Here is a 17,905-nt window from a genome sequence, read left to right on the forward strand (position 1 = left end):
ATTTAAATAATGAGAGCAAATTTTATAAATAAATAAAAATTAGTCAAAAGCAAGCTTCACTTATCATCATTCCCTTGCTTCAAGGACAAGCACAATCCTCACAAAGATCTATTTCATTAAAGAAGACAACAAAAAAAACCCAAATATTCCACGACAAAAGATACTTGCACTTGCACTTTGAAGCCTTCATTTTCTACTCCACCAAACAAACACTTTTGAGTGCCTTAACTTCAAAGCTAAGCACACACACTATTCTATTCCCACACTTGCTCCACAGCCATGATGACCAACCATCACCCTCTTATCTCCCTCATCATTACCAAACACATAAATGTTAACAAAAGCTTCCCAACCAAACCAATTCAAGCTCCCTAGCTCCATTTCTCTTTGATCAAATCCTTCTTCCAACCCATCAATATGTTCTTCCTCTTATCCCTCTTCCTTCTCTTTTCCCTACCCCATGTCACATTTTCTGCCCATTGCACCACCTCCACCCCCACTCAAACCTTCCAAAAATGCATCACCCTCCCTACCCAACAAGCCTCCATAGCATGGACATTCCACCACCACAATGCCACCTTAGACCTTGTTTTCTTTGGCACATTCATATCCCCTTCCGGGTGGGTCGGGTGGGGCATCAACCCCACCTCCGCCGAAATGACCGGCACAAACGCATTGGTCGCCTTTCCGGACCCTAGTACCGGCCAAATAGTCCTCCTACCTTACCTCCTGGACCCAACCGTGAAGTTCCAACGCCGCCCTCTCCTCTCTCGCCCTCTTGACATCCGCATAATCTCCTCCTCTGCCACTCTATACGGTGGCAAACTAGCCACCGTCCATAATGGGGCCGCAGTCCAAATCTTCGCCACATTGAAGCTCGCGTCAAACAAAACAAAACTCCACCACGTGTGGAACCGCGGCCTCTATGTCCAAGGCTACTCACCAACCATACACCCAACCACCGCAAACGACCTTTCGTCGGTAATGACATTCGATGTCATGTCAGGCTCAACGGCCGCACGTCACACCAACATTGGTACACTCAGATCAGTGCATGGCATCATAAATGCTGTTTCATGGGGAATCATGCTACCCATTGGAGCAGTGATTGCACGCTACCTTAGGCACATCCAAGCACTGGGGCCTACATGGTTCTATGTTCATGCTGGGATCCAACTGTTTGCTTTTTTCTTAGGAACTGTGGGGTTTGCCATTGGAATTAGGCTTGGGGATTTGTCACCTGGTGTCCAATATGGGCTCCACAGGAAGCTTGGGTTTGCAGCATTTTGCTTAGGTGCTCTTCAAACACTGGCACTTTTGTTTAGGCCAAAAACTACAAACAAATTCAGGAAGTACTGGAAATCTTATCACCATTTTGTAGGGTATGGATGTGTGGTGCTTGGGGTTGTAAATTGTTTCCAGGGTTTTGATGTGATGGGAGAAGGCAGGTCTTATGCTAAGCTGGCCTATTGTTTGGGTTTGTCTACTCTGATTGGGGTGTGTATAGCTTTGGAGGTGAATTCTTGGGTGGTGTTTTGTAGAAAATCAAAGGAGGAGAAGCTGAGGAGGGAGGGTTTAATTGGGGGCTCTGATAAAGGCAGTGCAATCTTCAGTTGAGCTTGAGAGAGAGACATACATATACAGAGGAAGAACCCTCTTTGCAATGTCATGGATCATATTTATAGCTAGCTAGCCAGCCAGCCAACTACATGTTGAAAAACAGTGCTTTTGTGGAAAGGAACTAAAATTTTGGTTTGGATGTTTCATGCTTCTGTAGGGCAGCTGAGATCAGAAATCAAACTTGTGCTTATAGTTTCTTCTTTTTGTTTTTTGGATGAAAACTTTTCTTTCTTCTTTGCCTGAATGTATACAATTACCACAGTTTGTACTGTATGTTCAATTACCACAGTTTCACTCAACTATTTTACACACGAGTTTTCCTTTTGCTGTAAGTTTCTGTAAAGATAAATCATCAGAAAAGAAAAAAAAAATTAAGTCAAAAAGTTGATTTTGTCAAGAATGGGATTCGAACCCATGCCCTTTCGGACCAGTACCTGAAACTGGCGCCTTAGACCAACTCGGCCATCTTGACGTTTGTTGATAATTCTCCCACTTGTGAATAAATAAAGTACTTGTCTTCCACCCACTTTCTTAACAAATAAAGATTACTTGCCTTCCAATTAAGCTTGTTGTGATTGCATTTGGACGTATGCTTAATTGTATTTGACCAATTACAATCACTGTCACAACTACTGCTTGTCGTCTAGTGGATCCTTGCTTGCTAGACAAAGGATGAGACAATAATAGATCCCTTTCCAAACAAGTGCGTGCAATTGAACGGTGACGGTGTTGCCCTAAAGGAAGAGACGAGAGTCGAACTCTTATTGTAAGTATTCCGAAGAATTAGGGACAAATGTTCTATCACTAAAGTTAAGCCTCACTTTCAAGTGACATAAAAGTTAATCCATTTGTGGCAAACCGTGTAAGTGAGAAAACTATGCAATTTTGTTGCTAACGCATTTGTTTGGTTGTGTAGAATTTGCATCTTGATTCTTGAATAGTTACTGCAGCCATAGCCAGTGAAAGTTGAAGTAGATTGATCATTCACACAAGCTCATTGTAGAAAGTCTAAAAGTAACATAAAAGGTGGTATTTTCAATCGTTTTCTTCATCCTTTTTTCTTTCTTTGAACTTTTTGGGCTGGTATATTCGAGTCTCTCTCCCCACTTGAGCTCTTTGAATTTCGCATCAGAGATATCTAGAATGATATAAAGCAGAAAGGAGCAAATGTAGTGGCAGGAATGTTGGTCTCTCTTTAAGGGTCCTCTATCATACAAGACTTTTCCCCTTTTTTTCTTTTTTTTTTTCCAATGAAAAGAGATTTTCAAAGTGAAATAATACCTTCCTTTTATAATGCATTCAACGCACTCTTTGCCTGATCAGAAACCACTTAAACGTTCATGCTGGAAAGAAAGAGACTTATTAATTTCCTAATCTTCCAAATATTACCTACATCATTTTGAATTAAAATATTACCAAATATTATAGTGTAATCTAATCTAAATTACAAAGAGGGGGATTTGAACTCGAGTGCAGAATGGAGAGCACATCCGTTCTAGACAACTTAGATAAGCCCATGCCTGCATTATGAGCTGACTTTTAATCCTCCAGGACTTATTTATTAAGAATAAAAAATAATCACTTTCCAAAGAAAGAAAAGAACTTGATGTTCCTACTCTGTTTTGGCAAATTGATCAACCTGCCAACATGAACATGAGACACTACATTTCACCAAAAAAAATATATTGAAAAAAGAGTTTGAAAGTGTTGCATACTAAATCCTCGAAGGCTAAGAATCAGAATATGCGATAATTATTAATGGGGGTCCCTATATGGTAACCCTTAAACGTTTCACACTAATAAATCGACAGTAATTTCAGGTACAAAAAAGAAAAACAGAATAATGGGAAGAAAAAAAAAAGAATAAAAAGAAGCATTCCCTGACCAGAACCCAAAGCTTTGCCAGAGATGTTACAGATAAAACTCTAGGAAAAAAAAAAATATATATATATATATATTAGTCTATCTTTCTTGCCAATTTTTTTTTTTTTTTTTTGCCTTTTGGGTATCGCCGCCTCACCGGAGATGCATGATACACTTCTGACTATATCCCGCAATCTGATTTTACATCTCACTCAAAGACCAAAATATAAAAACCTAAAATGGGTAACTCAAAACTCAAGCATTAACACAAAATCCATTTTAACTTCTACCTCTAATCTTAATTCTTGAAACAGGCACTCCAGCCAGTTAGCTCTTCTTACTAACCATATTTCTTTTACTGAGATATATAAATGAGGGCGGTGTGCAAAATTCACAATTCACCTGCTTCACCAGACTATCTTTCACCTACAGTGCCGTGATATCAGAAACGAAGATCCTAGGCAGCAATTCCTGAAAGAACGTTGGAAATGAGCTTTTAAGTATCAGCATATATATTGAAAATTAGTCAAGTGAGAAACACTTTTTCAGTTAAATTTACATTACATTAATGAGTAGATTCCATTTCATTCATCTGAGTAGACAGGCGTGTGTATGTGTGTCCATGCGCGTGTAGGTGTTTACATATACATATACATAATTGTATTACCAACAGCTTCAATGCGGGATCAAATTCACGGAAATAACTTCCAAGAAAATTTGAATACTTTGCACTCTGACACTGATTAAAAACGCTATGTAGCGAGTAGTTATCAGCCAGCTCATGGGTAAAAGCTAAGTATCCTGAAAGCTTATGCTAACAACAATATGTTTCACCTTTTATAACTGCTGCAACATTCAAATAAATAAGGAATATGCAGCCATTATAAACTAAGTTGTGATTTCTTCAATGATGGCAAGACTATATAACAAATCTGACCTCAAATTTGAAGAGGCTGTAAGGAATTAAGGCTCACGAAATGAGAATCCAATGGTCGACTAAATTCTCTATCCTTCTATTCATTTGTTAGTTATACACCCTCCTACTTGCAGAACTTGAATATGCATCCATGAGACAGAAAAACATACATACTGCCCAACTATATCATCCCTCTCCACTTCAGACCCTTGACTAGTGCTTTGTATTACTTAACAGATTCAGAAAGGTCCTAAAAAGAGATTATGAAAAGGTTGGATACAAGGACAAAAGGACAAAAGTTATGAGAGCAAACACACACCGGAAAGAGAGACAGAGACAGCCAGCGCAGACACATTTTAACCATAGGCTAGAATTCAACGATATTCATATTAGACTTCTTTAGAATTCTACATTTCTCTCAATTTCTTCCTTGGCTGAATTAAAAGAACAACATAGAGAGATAAAACTAGGAGAATCATGTTACTCAACTTCAATGCACTGCTGACTATACATATTGTGGTCTTTAAGTTGTGATAATAAAAAATGAAGCCACTTTTCACTATTGTGTCTTATTTTGTGAAAAACATATGCTGAATCTCTTGAAAGACAATGTCAAGACTCAAGAACTCCTTAAAACAAGAGAATGGGACCGCATAGTAGAGAGTTCTATAGCGTAGCAGAAAAAAAATTCATGCACTTCTACATAAGAAACAAAAACAAAATCCTATGACCCAAAACGTGCGCACACACCTAAAGAGAGAGAGGGGTAAAAAGAGAAAACTCATCCAAACTCTAGAATGGCCAATAAACAAGAAGTAACTTCGAAATCTGCCTAAGAAATAAAGGAAACAAATGCAATATAAGGGAAAGAGAGCTCCAACCCTTGGAAAGATTCATAATGCTTTTCCTTCCAGAAGGAGAAGAGAAATTGATGAAAGCTGCCTAATCTTCCTATCAAAAGCAAAGGAGCAGAAGATTCTTTAAAATCACATAAGCAAGAACACAGGAGATCCCCTAATGCCTTATCAACAACATACCACAAAATATAAATATGGTAGACCGTCGCTTCACCCCTGCACAATCAATACCCAATTGGGACAATCATCCCCCTAATTATCAAAAGGTAGAAGGTTGTATCTAGTTAAGTAGCCAAGAAGCTCACTGGCCCAGCTACAACTTCTACTAACACCAGAAAGCCAAATAAAATTATTTCACCAATACTCCAACATTGAAAGCCTTTTCCCTTCATCTCGAAGTCCCACAGTTTCCCCATTGCTTAACAGAACTCACATAAAAACCTAATAGCCCTTGGACTCCAAAGAAATACACTCTTCACCAGCAAAAATAACTAGCTTCCCAAGAATCTTTGTTAAAGATATAGGAAAGTTAAAAGATGCCATCACTGTGGATAATCAGCTAGAGGATGACAGATGAAGTAAAGAACCATCTAGGTACCTAATGTAACAATCACATCCCTAGCCATGTGGCGAACATGCGAATAGCTAGACCCAGTCACAAAATTCAATAAAATTTTGCAGCACAACCTTATGAAGTGCTTTTCCTATTCATACAGTTAATATGGACCAAAACACAAAAAACCTACACACTTGGACAGAATTTATCACTAGAATTGTAGGTCAAAACAAATTCAGGATCCAATCCTCTCGTAGTCAACTTCAAAAAAAAAATTTAGAATAAAGCTCCTTAAAAAATGAAAACCAGAAGTTGCATGAGATAGTAATTAAGTGTTTCTTACCTGTGTTTGACTGTCTCTTATTAACACTATAACCACCAACATAACCAGGCGAACTTTTAGCTGAAACATCAGAAGTTGCACCGCCAAGACCATAACCAAAGGGAACAGACCCTTCTCGCTCGGAATTCGATGATCGCCAAGTAGGATCTCCATAAACAGAATTACCATTGTAAAAGTCAGAGAAGGACCCATCGAAACCACCATTTGACGCAGCAAATGAAGATGAAGGGGCCACACTTGTACCACTGTTTCTTCCATAACCTCCGGTTCCCAAACCATAACTGTTATCACCAACTCCATAACCAAGATTCCCACTATTGTTAGAAACATTATTTCCTCCACCTTGAGCTGAAATTGCTGAAGAACGCCAATTAACTCCAGTATTGCCAAACGTACTTCCTCCAATGGTCCCACTTCCTGATCCCATGTAAGCACTGGAACTTTGAGAATTTGTTCCATAATTAAGCCCCCCATTGCCCCACAAGTTCCGAGTCACCGAGCTAAAAAAAGATGATGTGTTTCCTCCATTACCACCATCATACCCAACGGGACTGCTAAATCTATTTGAATTATTGATATAATAAGGACTCACTCCCCGTGGGTAGCTGATATTACTATTAAAGTTTGTATTTCCTCCAAAACCTGGGCTCAACCCTGGCTCATAATTCATACCCATTCCATAACCAGAATTAAATGGAGGAAATCCACTTCGACCACCAGCAACTGGACTGAACCTACCAAGCCCATAGCCTCCAACTGTATTTGGAGTATATCCCTGAGTGTAGCCATTAAGGAAGCTATTGACTCTACTCAGACCATAGTTGTATCCTCCAATAGGGCTGCGACTGGGACCAGGTGATAACTCTTTAGGAACTGCACGCTTGACTTCAACCATCTTCCCATTCAGTTCATGAAATGTCTTAAGCAAAACCTTGTCCACTGCCTCCTCTGAATCATAAGTGATGAACCCAAAGCCTCTCGGCCTCTGGGTGTTGTGATCATACATCACCACAACATCAGTGATTGTCCCAAACTGTTCAAAGTACTTCTTGAAGTCACTCTCTGTGACAGTGGATGCTAAACCTCCAACAAAAATCTTTCTTGTGCGGCCTGGACCTGGAGAACCATGGATGCTGCCACTGCTTCTACCCAAAATGTTCTGGTCATCCCTGGGAACAGCCTTTTTGGCCTCAACCTGAGAATAGAGAACACAATAGTAAAAACAAGGATCGCGTGATACAAGCAATATAAATTATCAGTTTAGAATAATACAGTAGTGCATTAACAAAAGTGATAGAAAGAAAGGTAAAAGAATGAGAAGCATGATTAACTCTTGCTGAATTTGAAATTTAGTTGAACACAGAACCACAGTAAAAATGAATTCCTGCAATTACAATTTCAGACCCGTAACTCCTATATGAAAATGAATTTTCCTTTACATTTGGAGCGATTAAAAAAGAAGCATAATGATGCATGGTCACAATGTAAATATACGAAAACAACTGAAGGATAAAACTACATTCATCCAAAACAAAGTATTTTGATTACCATCCTTCCATCGATGTTGTGCTTCTCCATTATGACGCTGTCTGCCACTGCTGGGTCAGCAAAAACTACAAAACCGAAACCACGAGCACGGCCTGTGGTCCGATCCTTCATGATCACTGCTTCTACCACCTCTCCAAAAGTACTGAAATACTCTTTCAGGCGCTCTTCATTTGTGTCCCAAGATATGCCGCCAATAAATAACTTACCACTATCGGATTGCATTTTCTCTACAAGTCAAAAGTACTACATCAATTCATGCTCCAAACTCAAAGTAAATATGCAAACTTTACCAAAATCTCAAAGCCGATTCAAAAAAGAAAGGGGTATTTTAATAGATGATCCAATACAATTCCATAATCTAAACAGAAGCTATATGAATTCCAGCATAATGAGATGCAAACAATCATCCCATCCAATCCAATCTCCCAGCAACACCCGCAGCTCAAATAAAATCACTCTTTTATCCACAATAAGCACGCACCTAAATGGAATCAAATGTGGATAAATATGTATAACCCACCAAAGTTAAAAGACCAGTACCTTATATGAAATATTGCAAACACGCAGATTGTAATCCGATTCAAAAGCAAGTATTACTGGATTCAATTTAGAAACATCCGATCCTTCACCGATCAAAAACTGAACCCAGAATTAAGCGCACCTAGAAGAAACCCAATCAGAAAAATTCAGCTGGATCCAAATCCAAACCCAATTCAGAAAAAATGAAAAACCCAAATCAGATTCCCACCATACCCACCGATTGATGAAAACCCAGATGCCAAACCTTGAAGGAAACTAAGATCTGAGAGGAGGCACTCAAAGAATAAGAACAGAGGGCATGTTCAACCTCCTCTCTATAAAAGCCCCCTCCAACCTTTGTATTTGTTCTTTCAATGGTGATGTTTGATTACCAAATGCAAATTCAGTTACCAAACAGATGGGTAAGAGATTAAAAAATGTATTTGGTAGAGAGAGAAACAGAGGCTATAGAGAGAGAAAGATAAGGTGTTGGGAGGTCTGGTGAGGAATATATATATATATGTATATATATATAGCTCTCTGTAAATTGGAAGATGAAGATTTTCACCTTCTTTTTTTTTCTCTTTTTTTTTACTTTTCGAGGTTTTTTCTGATTTGAAATTTATAAGAAATGTGCAGCGAGAAATGCCCAAGCAATATTTAATCGAAAAGAAAATTAAACCGTGGAGATTTGGTAATGAAAAATGTTGCTTCACTCCGATCTGATAAAATGAGAAGAGGATCGCTTGTGACATGTCCTCTCATTCCTTCCTTTTATACTTATTGGGAAAACATCTCCATTATATGGTGTTGCACATAATCTGCGCGGCGCCGCAGGAAATTTATACCCACCACGCATTGGACCCAAACCAATGCTATCAGCCGTTGATTCTGATGAGTTTTGCTTGGTCCCAGTTTTGTTTGTAGAAATTTTTTCATTAATGCTAACGATAGTCTAAATTATTCTAAATTAATTTAATATTCAATCTACGGAAATGGGGACTTAACATTAAGTGCAAGGGAGAAAGACCTTTTTATTTGGTATAAAGTTTGTAGATATTGCATGTGATCAAGTGTTAAATTTATTGTAAGTATATAAGATTTGAGGGCCGTCAATGGGGTTTAACCTAGTAAAATAGGGTATCGGTTTGTAGATCTATGGTCTTAGGTATGAACTCCAATGACACCTTGATAATGTGTGAGAAACTCCCTCTCCCCCTTCTAGTTTAAACTATCGTTTGTATTCCAAATACAGAAAAATTGAGGGCCATTAAAACCAATAAAAGAAAATTGAATATAGTTATTAAGAAAAGAAAAAAAAGGACATTGTTTAGCACACCCTTTTGTTTCCAGAAACACCATTAATTAAACCCTAATTATTATTATTATTTTCATTTTTTGGAAAAAAGAAGGGTGCACAGACCCATCCACAAAGACTGGTGTGGGCTATATTTTCTAATATGGGATGGGCTGGAGCACACCCAAGCCAGCTTGGTTTAGTCCCTGGATTTGAACACTCAATGGCTCCATGAGTAATTTGAACACTACTCATGGCTCTTTTGAAAAAGGAGATTTTAATCATTAATGTGTGCATTCTAATAAGATATACCACAATAGCTTACTAATAATAAGATAAAAACAAGTTCGCTATTAGAAATACAGGTCAAATTGTACCAAAAAAAGAAATAGTCAGATCACACTTTTGATCCATGTAATTTGAGCAAATCTTTATTTTAATCCCTTAGTTTCAATTTTGGCAATTGTAGTCATGTGGTTTGCTTACTTTTATTATTATGATCCTAATAGCGTGTAAATGGCAATATAAAGGTTTTTAGTGAATTTAAAATGTCGTTAGGAGCTATAATAACAAAATTAAGCATGCTACATGACTGCGACTACCAAAATTGAAACTACGGAATAAAAGTAGAAAAACTACTCAAACTGCAAGGACCATAATTTAATCAAAGTAAAATACAATAAATACTCCATCCAATATTTACTTTCTCAACCAACAAAAATGAATGAAGAAAAATAAAGGGAAAACGTAAAGAAAAGAAATAATGGTGTTAAAAGAGAAGAGGAAAATATTTTGTATATATAAAAAAGAATTTGCCAATTGGTTTCGGGGTTGAACCTCAACTTCATTCATGGTATTAGAGCAGGTTAGAGTATCTCCAAGAGAGTCTCCAAATTTTAGCCAAATTCTAGCTAAAATAGCTAGAAAGCTATTATAGCAAACTATCTAAAATGTGTTTCCTCTAACAATGTTCTCTATTTTGGCTAATATGAAATATTTTATTATTATTTTATCTTTATCTTTCTCCCTCTTTCTCTTACAAATATAATATATTACACAGAAAAGTAAAAACTCAACCCCACCAACCTCCCAAATGTCTCTATCTCTCTCCCCCTTTTTTCTCTCTCTTTCTCTTTTTCTTCAATTTGGCGAGCCTCCATTTCTCTCTCTTTCTCTTTTTCTTCAATTTGAGCCTCCATTTCTCTCTTCTCCTTGCTAGACTTAGAGAGCCAAAAGTTGGTTCTCCAAAATAGAGAGCCAAGTAGGGAGTTTGTTGGAATGAGGATTTTCCTTCTTTTTAGCCAAAGTAGCTAGGGATGAGAGAATATGGAGTTTGCTGGAGATGCTCTTAGCCCACATGTGAAAGCCCAACGATCATATGTGTTCCATGTCACCTAATATGTATTATCCACATGTTAGACTTGAAAATTTGCCACACATGCGGAGGCGTATGAGAATGTGAAGCTGAAATGTCCCATATTGAAAAGTTGGGAAACCTAGTAAGGAATTATAAAGAGTTAGGCTACTCCCCTCATTGCCAATTGATTTTGGGGTTAAACCTCAACTTCCTTCAATATTCATACAATATGCATACATGTTGAGACCAACATGCTCCCCCAATCTCTCCATATCTCTATCTCAGATTTCAACCATTTAAGCGAAATTTGCAACTCTTGTAGTCAAAACTTCAAGACCCTATTTGGTTTATGAGAAAGGAGGCTTGATGATGAGAAATCAATTACTTTCCCATATTTGGTAAGTCCATGCATGGGAAAAATGGTTGTCTACCACATGAGAAAGTAAAGGGGAAAGTGAAGCCCTCCTTCTAACTTGGTTTTTGTTTTCCCTTCTCATGGAAAAGTTTGGGAAAATTAGCCAACATTAAATGCACATTTTTCATGACCATTTTGTCCACATTAACAATTTAGAATTACAATATATCATTGAATGCATTTTTTATTTGATTTAATATGGGTATAATTAGAAATTATACCAACTTTGTTTTCATTCATACTCAAAACAAATATGGGAAATGAAATAAAGTGATATCTCACAGTTACTTTCCGCGGACCAAAAATATGAAATGAATCTTTCATTTCTTATCCCTTAGGAAATGACATGGGAAGTAAATTTCCCTCAAATCCATTCCGTGAACTAAACGGGGCCCAAATGTGATCAACTGATCAAACTTAACAAGAAAAAAAAACTTATTTCTTTTTCTTTTAACACAGCAGCAAAGCATTTAACTTTTTTTTTAAGAATAATTTTTTGGGATGAAAAGGTTATTCTCAATGTGAAATTTACCAACTCCATTTGACTTTGAAAAATAAAATTCGGGTTTTTTTTTATGATGCATTTGGACAATCTGCATAGTAAGGTGCACGTATGTATGGATCCTGGTGGCATATTCTCATATATATATATATATATATGTTAATAAGCAAACTTCCACCTATAAATAACCCAACTATATATAAACTATTTATATACCACATATATATATGTCATATCTCTAATATTAAATTAAAAATCAGTAAAAACGTTTTATACAATATGATCGATAAATATGACGCATACAACAACAAACGTTACTCATACGACCTAATATAATTTTAGTAATTTTTTTTTCCCCTTATGTTGATAAGTTATTCAAATGACAAGAATTGGATGACTAGGCATATGGAAACCCTAGTGGTCGTACATTGACTTCAGCATTTGAGCAGCCAATATCCATGATTCATGATTGTTGTCTAGGCACTCCGTGACGCATTATTATCTTCTTTAGCAATTAGCAAGGCATCCATGACATGACAGCAATGTCAACTCCTCCAACCCCTTTTTAACCATATAGCTAGTTATTTTGCACTATTTTTAAACAAAGCTCTTCTTAGAAAAATGAAGAAAAACAATATATATATATATATATATTATACCAAATATATATAACCAGTGTAGTATGAACTTCGATTGTTCATGCGTGTCAATTGTCACATTCACACACTTACTGTCACTTTCCCATGTATGAATACTATGATGGAAAGTCATTAAATTTGGTAATTTATCGATGGTATTGGAATAATCTGATGTTAATGTTGTTAGCGTGTCGGCACGTGATGTAACGCCATCAATTAGGGTAAATATTGTATCGCTCGTTGCATGACTTGGTGGAATAAGATAATTTCTTTAATCATATATTGATTTTCATCACAATGCGTCCCTACGTAACTAATGCTAGCAAAATTGTATTAGAATACAATTAGCAGTGCATCATCTTTCTTCCTGCTCCCACGAAAGGGACTTTGCTCTTTCCACTCGCTATAGATAGGTCATAGCTGGCGTAGAACCTGCATCTCCAGCCATATATATTTTGTATGTATCAAATTCTCACATGTGCATTTATAGTTTCATTTTTGTTACATTAAATTCATTAGAGTCTTGATCGCACCACCCTTGTCCCTTTCAAATATATACATATATAATTATGTCCTCAGCTTGTATTTTTGTTTTGTTTTGTTTTTATAACATAATTACAATGTAGAGGTTAATTATCCAAAACATAATTTGTTTTGATGCAATTAGTCTTAATTAGGTGAGCAGATTACATGCATGTGGTTGGTCTTGGTCTCCGGGCTATATTAACCACTAGTTGGTGCATGTGCTTTGATGTTCATGGGAAAGAGGAGGCATTATGCCACGTCACTTCCAACGTCTAATTATAATATTTATATTGCATTATCTTCTCTCGATAGAAAAATGAATGAAAGAAAATAACTCGGAATTTCTAATTTCTTCAAACGTCTATAGTTCCATAATTGAAAGAAGAATCGATGCCTGCCTTGTGTCCCCTTCATTCTAATCATCCAATCATCTTCTTACTTGCATTCTACTTTTCGGTTGTCATATCACATATATCAGACGACATATATGGAACAATATTAATGTCTATATATGCATCTATATGCATTTGAAATTTGGAATTTAACTAACCAAAGTATTGGAATGGATTAATTTAGTACTATATTAATCACTTATTTAAGCTAACTCCACGATGTCATCTCATGAACAGAACAGTTTTGGTTTCTAAGTCATTATTCCATGAACATTTCTGGAAAAGAAAAAAAAAAACCAAGTTAGAAATTCTTTAACCATTTAATTATTTTCGTCAATATTTTCACTACTTATTGAAAATAAATATATACATATGTATTATTTATAGGGGTTAATCGTTTTATTAGTTCATGGACTTAGATCCGATTTGCATTTGAATCTCTCAATTTCCAAAATCGTTCTCGTGGTCCTTCAACTTCATTTTCGTTAAAACAAATGGTCCTTCTATTAATTTTGTTAACTTTTTATGTTAAATGCAAGGACAAAATGATATTTTTATATTAATTATTAAATCCTCCCCAACCAGCGCTCCCATGACTTTCTTCCCCCTCTACGATTTTCTTCATCCTCTCCCCCGCGATTTTCTTCTCTCCGCTGCCCCGCCAAAACCCTCCAACTCTTCTTTCTGTGGGTAGGTTGCAGGTGTTTATGGGTGAAAAACAGAATGAGGGAGGAGAGGTCTGTCTCTCTTGCAGTGGTCTCTCAACAACAAAGGGAAATCGGGGACGAGGGGAGGGTGGGGAAATTTATTATTATTGTTTGCCAGCTTTATATTTTATGTCAATTTCGTGGGCTTTTCATAAGGAGAAGTATGAGGATATTGCAGGGAACTTGGTCTTACAAGAGATCTTTGGGGTTGGTTTTCATGGACACTTTTCGGTACCCAGCTGAGCTACCTGAACCACTTTCCTAAAGTCTGTTTTCTTCAACGAAGAGGTTTTTTCTTTTTCTTTTTCTCTGTTTGTTGGTGCAGCATAGATGTTGAGATGAATAGGGTCATGATCATTGATCCAAACAAGATGTGTGAATGTGAAGAAGAGAGAGAGAGTTTAATTTTAATTTTCTAGTTTTTTATTCATATTTTAATTAATTTAATAATAAAAAAAATTATTTTGCCTCTGTATTTAATAGAAAAGTTAATAAAATTGACAGTATGACCATTTGTCTAACGAAATGAAGTTGAAGGACCACGAGAATGATTTTAGAAATTGAGGGACTTAAATGCAAATCGGATACAAGTTCAGGGACTAATAAAATGATTAACCTTATTTATAAAGTATATACAAACATACTTTAGAAATTAAATACTATAAAAAAGGGTCCATGCTAAAATAGGCCCTTGTAACTCAAAAATATAGACGATAACCCACCAATAATACAACACTAGCCTCTCCACACACGCTTCAGCGTGAGGTTTTTTTTTAAAAAAATTTAAATTTATTTTAGAATTTAAAAAGATAATTGGTAGTTATGTTCCATAAAAATAGGATTTATTATCTGATTTTTCTTTTAATTTTAATTTTTTTTAAATATGAAAAAGTGTGAATTTACCATATTATCCTTATTTAATTAATAATTTCAATTCTTAATGTTTGCATTAACCAATGACATTTTATGGTATTTTGAATGTTTTATCATTCTTTACCTTTTCCTTTATATATATATATATATATATATATTTAAGTAAAACTTAATTTTAAAATTAGATGACAATGTGTCCATGTAAGTTGATTTATTTATAAATCATGCCACTAGATCTTTATCTGGTGTGGCTGTTTTTTATCACCTAATTTTATGCAAATAAATAATACCTCTCATTGTACATTTATACACTAATGTAATGATGGCCTACAATCAAATTATTGCAAATACTCCCTCCTAATCTCCTATAGGTCGGATAAATTATTTTTTTCATACGAACACCCTCCAATTATATATATTTATTTAATATCCTTCAATTATATATATATATATATCTATATTTGTATATGTATAATATATATATATATATATATTCTTACAATGCCAAAGAGAAAATAAGTACGTTAATATTTTCATGCCTACATATATTACATTATATTACTCATAGGAGAAAATAATAGATACATTATTACTCATAAAAGATAATAAGTAGTTTATTGCTCATAAAAGATAATAGGTAAATTATTGTCCATAAAATATATAGGTAGATTATTATCCATAAAAATAATAGTTAAATAACTGTCTATTAAAAATAATATGTACATTATTATCCATGAAAACCTAGGTACAATAAAACCTTAATAGGTATACGATTCATAAAAGAAAAAAAAGCTATATATAAATGTTGTATTTAAATAAATAAGTCATGAAATAGGTACATTATTATTTAAAAAATAATAATAGGTAGATTATTATTCATGAAAAACTAGGTGCAATAAATGAAATTCAAGTTCTAAAATAGGTAGATTATTATCCAGGAAATATGGAACAAAATTTCATTGTTGACTATATCTATCAATGAATTTTAATAATAAAACGGATGACTAATTGAGTACAAAATTTTTAGAGGGAACCACCTCAATAAATTAGAGAATCAAAAATTAAAATACCATTCCATTACACGTTGAAATATAAATAAGGGTATTTTGCGATAAACTAGATATTAAGCATAATAAGGTAAATTGATGAGTTTTTACTTATAAAAATTGGATATTATTTATAGGAACAAAAAGTGCAGAGTTGCGAGCAAGCAAATTAAATTTGAAGGGTGTAATGTAAGCCAAATTTACTATAAAAAATATTCATTAGTTATATGCACATGACAAATTCACGACAATTAACAACCAAGAAAACTGAAATTTGATCCATTTTATGATTTTTTTTTCCCAAACCCTAGCTGCTCTAGTGAGAGAAAAGAAAGAAGGGGGGGGGGTCACTGACCCTCCTCCTATTCTTTTCTTGTATTTTTATGTTAGTGAATAAGTTCACTGGGGCGGTTTAAATAAAAAGCCTCTTGTGGTGGTTTCTTTTAAACCATGATTAGATTGAAGTTCCCCATCACTCCTTTTTAGTCTATATTCTCAATCAAATCCTACTCCCAAAACCCGCTCCCTGACGTCGCTCATGTTTTTTAAATTTAATTTTACATAGTCTTTGACGGAGGGTACAAATCACCTAATTGTTCTTTGGCAAAGTTATTGTTTTCGTTTATTTGTTCGCTCTTATGCGTAGGTAGATTGCTGGAAATCACATTTTCTCCAGATCTGTTATGGATGAGGTGATGGGTGTGGTCGTGATTATGCTTCTTCAGGTGGTAGTGGTAGGGTTTGTTTAGGGTCATGAGTTGATTTAGGGTTTTGGTTATGTTGGGTTTGTGAACTTTGTTTAGGCTTAGAGCATCCACAATGAGCTTCTCTAAACCACATCCTTAGCTAAAATTTAGGGAGGAATTGAAAAAACTCAACTCCAACTATGCTCTCTATCCAACTCATAAAATATGGAGACCTCTAGGAGCTCTTAAATCTGAGGAGGGAGAAAGTACTCCTAGTGACTTCTTATAATTAAATGCTTCTATATTTAATATTATTTTAAGCATTTATTTAATGCAAACTATTTTTTATTATTGCTTTTGTGTCTACACTTTATTCAAAATTTGAATTAAAATTTATTATTGGAGTTGAAATATTTATGACTCTTTAAACTAGGGAGTATGATTGGAGTTGAATCACAAATTTTATAGAGAACTCCTAAAATAGCTTTATAGTATTTTTAGCTAAATTTTGACTAAAAAATAGATAGCATGATGGTGGATGCTCTTATAGCTAATTATGGTGATGTGGACTAATAATTTTAGTGTTGCTTTTGTCCGCGTTAGTTTTGCTTTTAACAAGTTAGTTTGTTGCCCTATTGGGATTGATATTTTAAATGTCTTGTTGATGCCCTTAATTGTACCGTTGAAGTTTATCTAATGAAGTTTCTATTTGAATTTTTTTTTTAAAAAAAAAACCAAGAAAACTTGAACCCCCCCTCCCCCCAAAAAAAAGAACGAAGAAAACGTTCCCAAATTCCCAAATATTAATGAAAGCTTTGTGCAAAGAATAATATTTAAAGCAAGATTGGATTTGCTGAGGTGAAAGACAAGATCTAATATATTATTAGGTTATGTGTTGGAAACAATGACTTTCCATTCAGCATACGCACCGAGTTTTCCTTTATGAGAAAATCCAATGATACTTTTTTTTTTTTTACCGTTGCATTTCTGATCAAGTATATAAATTAAGATCATTTCTATTCACTTGTGAAAATATAATTAGGGACCACTTCAATTTCTTTCTTCATAAATCTAATAATTTATCTTTTTTATTTAATTCCTATACACAAGTCTTGTTTTTTACTTCTTGTCACGGAGTTAAAATATTACGTACTGTCTTTCCTAGTGTATATAGTATCCACACATGATTTAATTGATAAAGTATATGGCGGAAAAACAAGGTTCTCTTTTAGTTAAAGAAACTCA

At 35.1% G+C, this 17,905-nt stretch overlaps 2 protein-coding genes and 1 non-coding gene across 6 annotated transcripts; 1 reads left to right on the forward strand and 2 right to left on the reverse strand.

The window, feature by feature from the left end:
- The first annotated feature begins 336 nt into the window (after nucleotides 1-336).
- LOC103329222 (Auxin-responsive family protein) lies at nucleotides 337-1,929 on the forward strand. Its single transcript, XM_008231648.2, has one exon. The coding sequence runs from the start codon at nucleotides 418-420 to the stop codon at nucleotides 1,615-1,617; it is 1,200 nt and encodes a 399-aa protein (XP_008229870.1). The 5' UTR covers nucleotides 337-417; the 3' UTR covers nucleotides 1,618-1,929.
- An 82-nt stretch (nucleotides 1,930-2,011) lies between these two features.
- Nucleotides 2,012-2,092, reverse strand: TRNAL-CAG (transfer RNA leucine (anticodon CAG)). The gene has a single exon. It is a non-coding gene; the product is annotated as a tRNA-Leu (tRNA).
- A 1,258-nt stretch (nucleotides 2,093-3,350) lies between these two features.
- LOC103329223 (uncharacterized) lies at nucleotides 3,351-9,038 on the reverse strand. Of its 4 annotated transcripts, none has more exons than XM_008231649.3 (5): nucleotides 8,461-9,038; nucleotides 8,244-8,364; nucleotides 7,704-7,930; nucleotides 6,156-7,350; nucleotides 3,351-3,954 (listed from the first exon to the last, which is right to left on the reverse strand). In XM_008231649.3, the coding sequence occupies exons 3-5, from the start codon at nucleotides 7,923-7,925 to the stop codon at nucleotides 3,941-3,943; spliced, it is 1,431 nt and encodes a 476-aa protein (XP_008229871.2). In that variant the 5' UTR covers nucleotides 7,926-7,930; nucleotides 8,244-8,364; nucleotides 8,461-9,038; the 3' UTR covers nucleotides 3,351-3,940. The 4 variants fall into 4 exon arrangements, with proteins under 4 accessions (XP_008229871.2, XP_008229872.2, XP_016649303.2 ...); XM_008231650.3 differs by having other exon boundaries at nucleotides 8,457-8,970; XM_016793817.2 differs by having other exon boundaries at nucleotides 8,452-8,718.
- Between the last annotated feature and the right edge of the window lie 8,867 nt (nucleotides 9,039-17,905).

Source organism: Prunus mume, linkage group LG4 (genome assembly GCF_029339155.1).
Source record: "Prunus mume cultivar Tortuosa linkage group LG4, ASM2933915v1, whole genome shotgun sequence".
In the NCBI taxonomy this organism is placed as follows: Eukaryota; Viridiplantae; Streptophyta; class Magnoliopsida; order Rosales; family Rosaceae; genus Prunus; species Prunus mume.

Coding starts and splice junctions, on each gene's coding strand:
- LOC103329222 (XM_008231648.2), top strand. CDS start 418: ATGTTCTTCCTCTTATCCCTCTTCCTTCTCTTTTCCCTACCCCATGTC.
- LOC103329223 (XM_008231649.3), bottom strand. CDS start 7,925: ATGCAATCCGATAGTGGTAAGTTATTTATTGGCGGCATATCTTGGGAC. Junction 7,351..7,703: donor ACAACATCGATGGAAGGATG/GTAATCAAAATA, acceptor CTCTATTCTCAG/GTTGAGGCCAAAAAGGCTGT.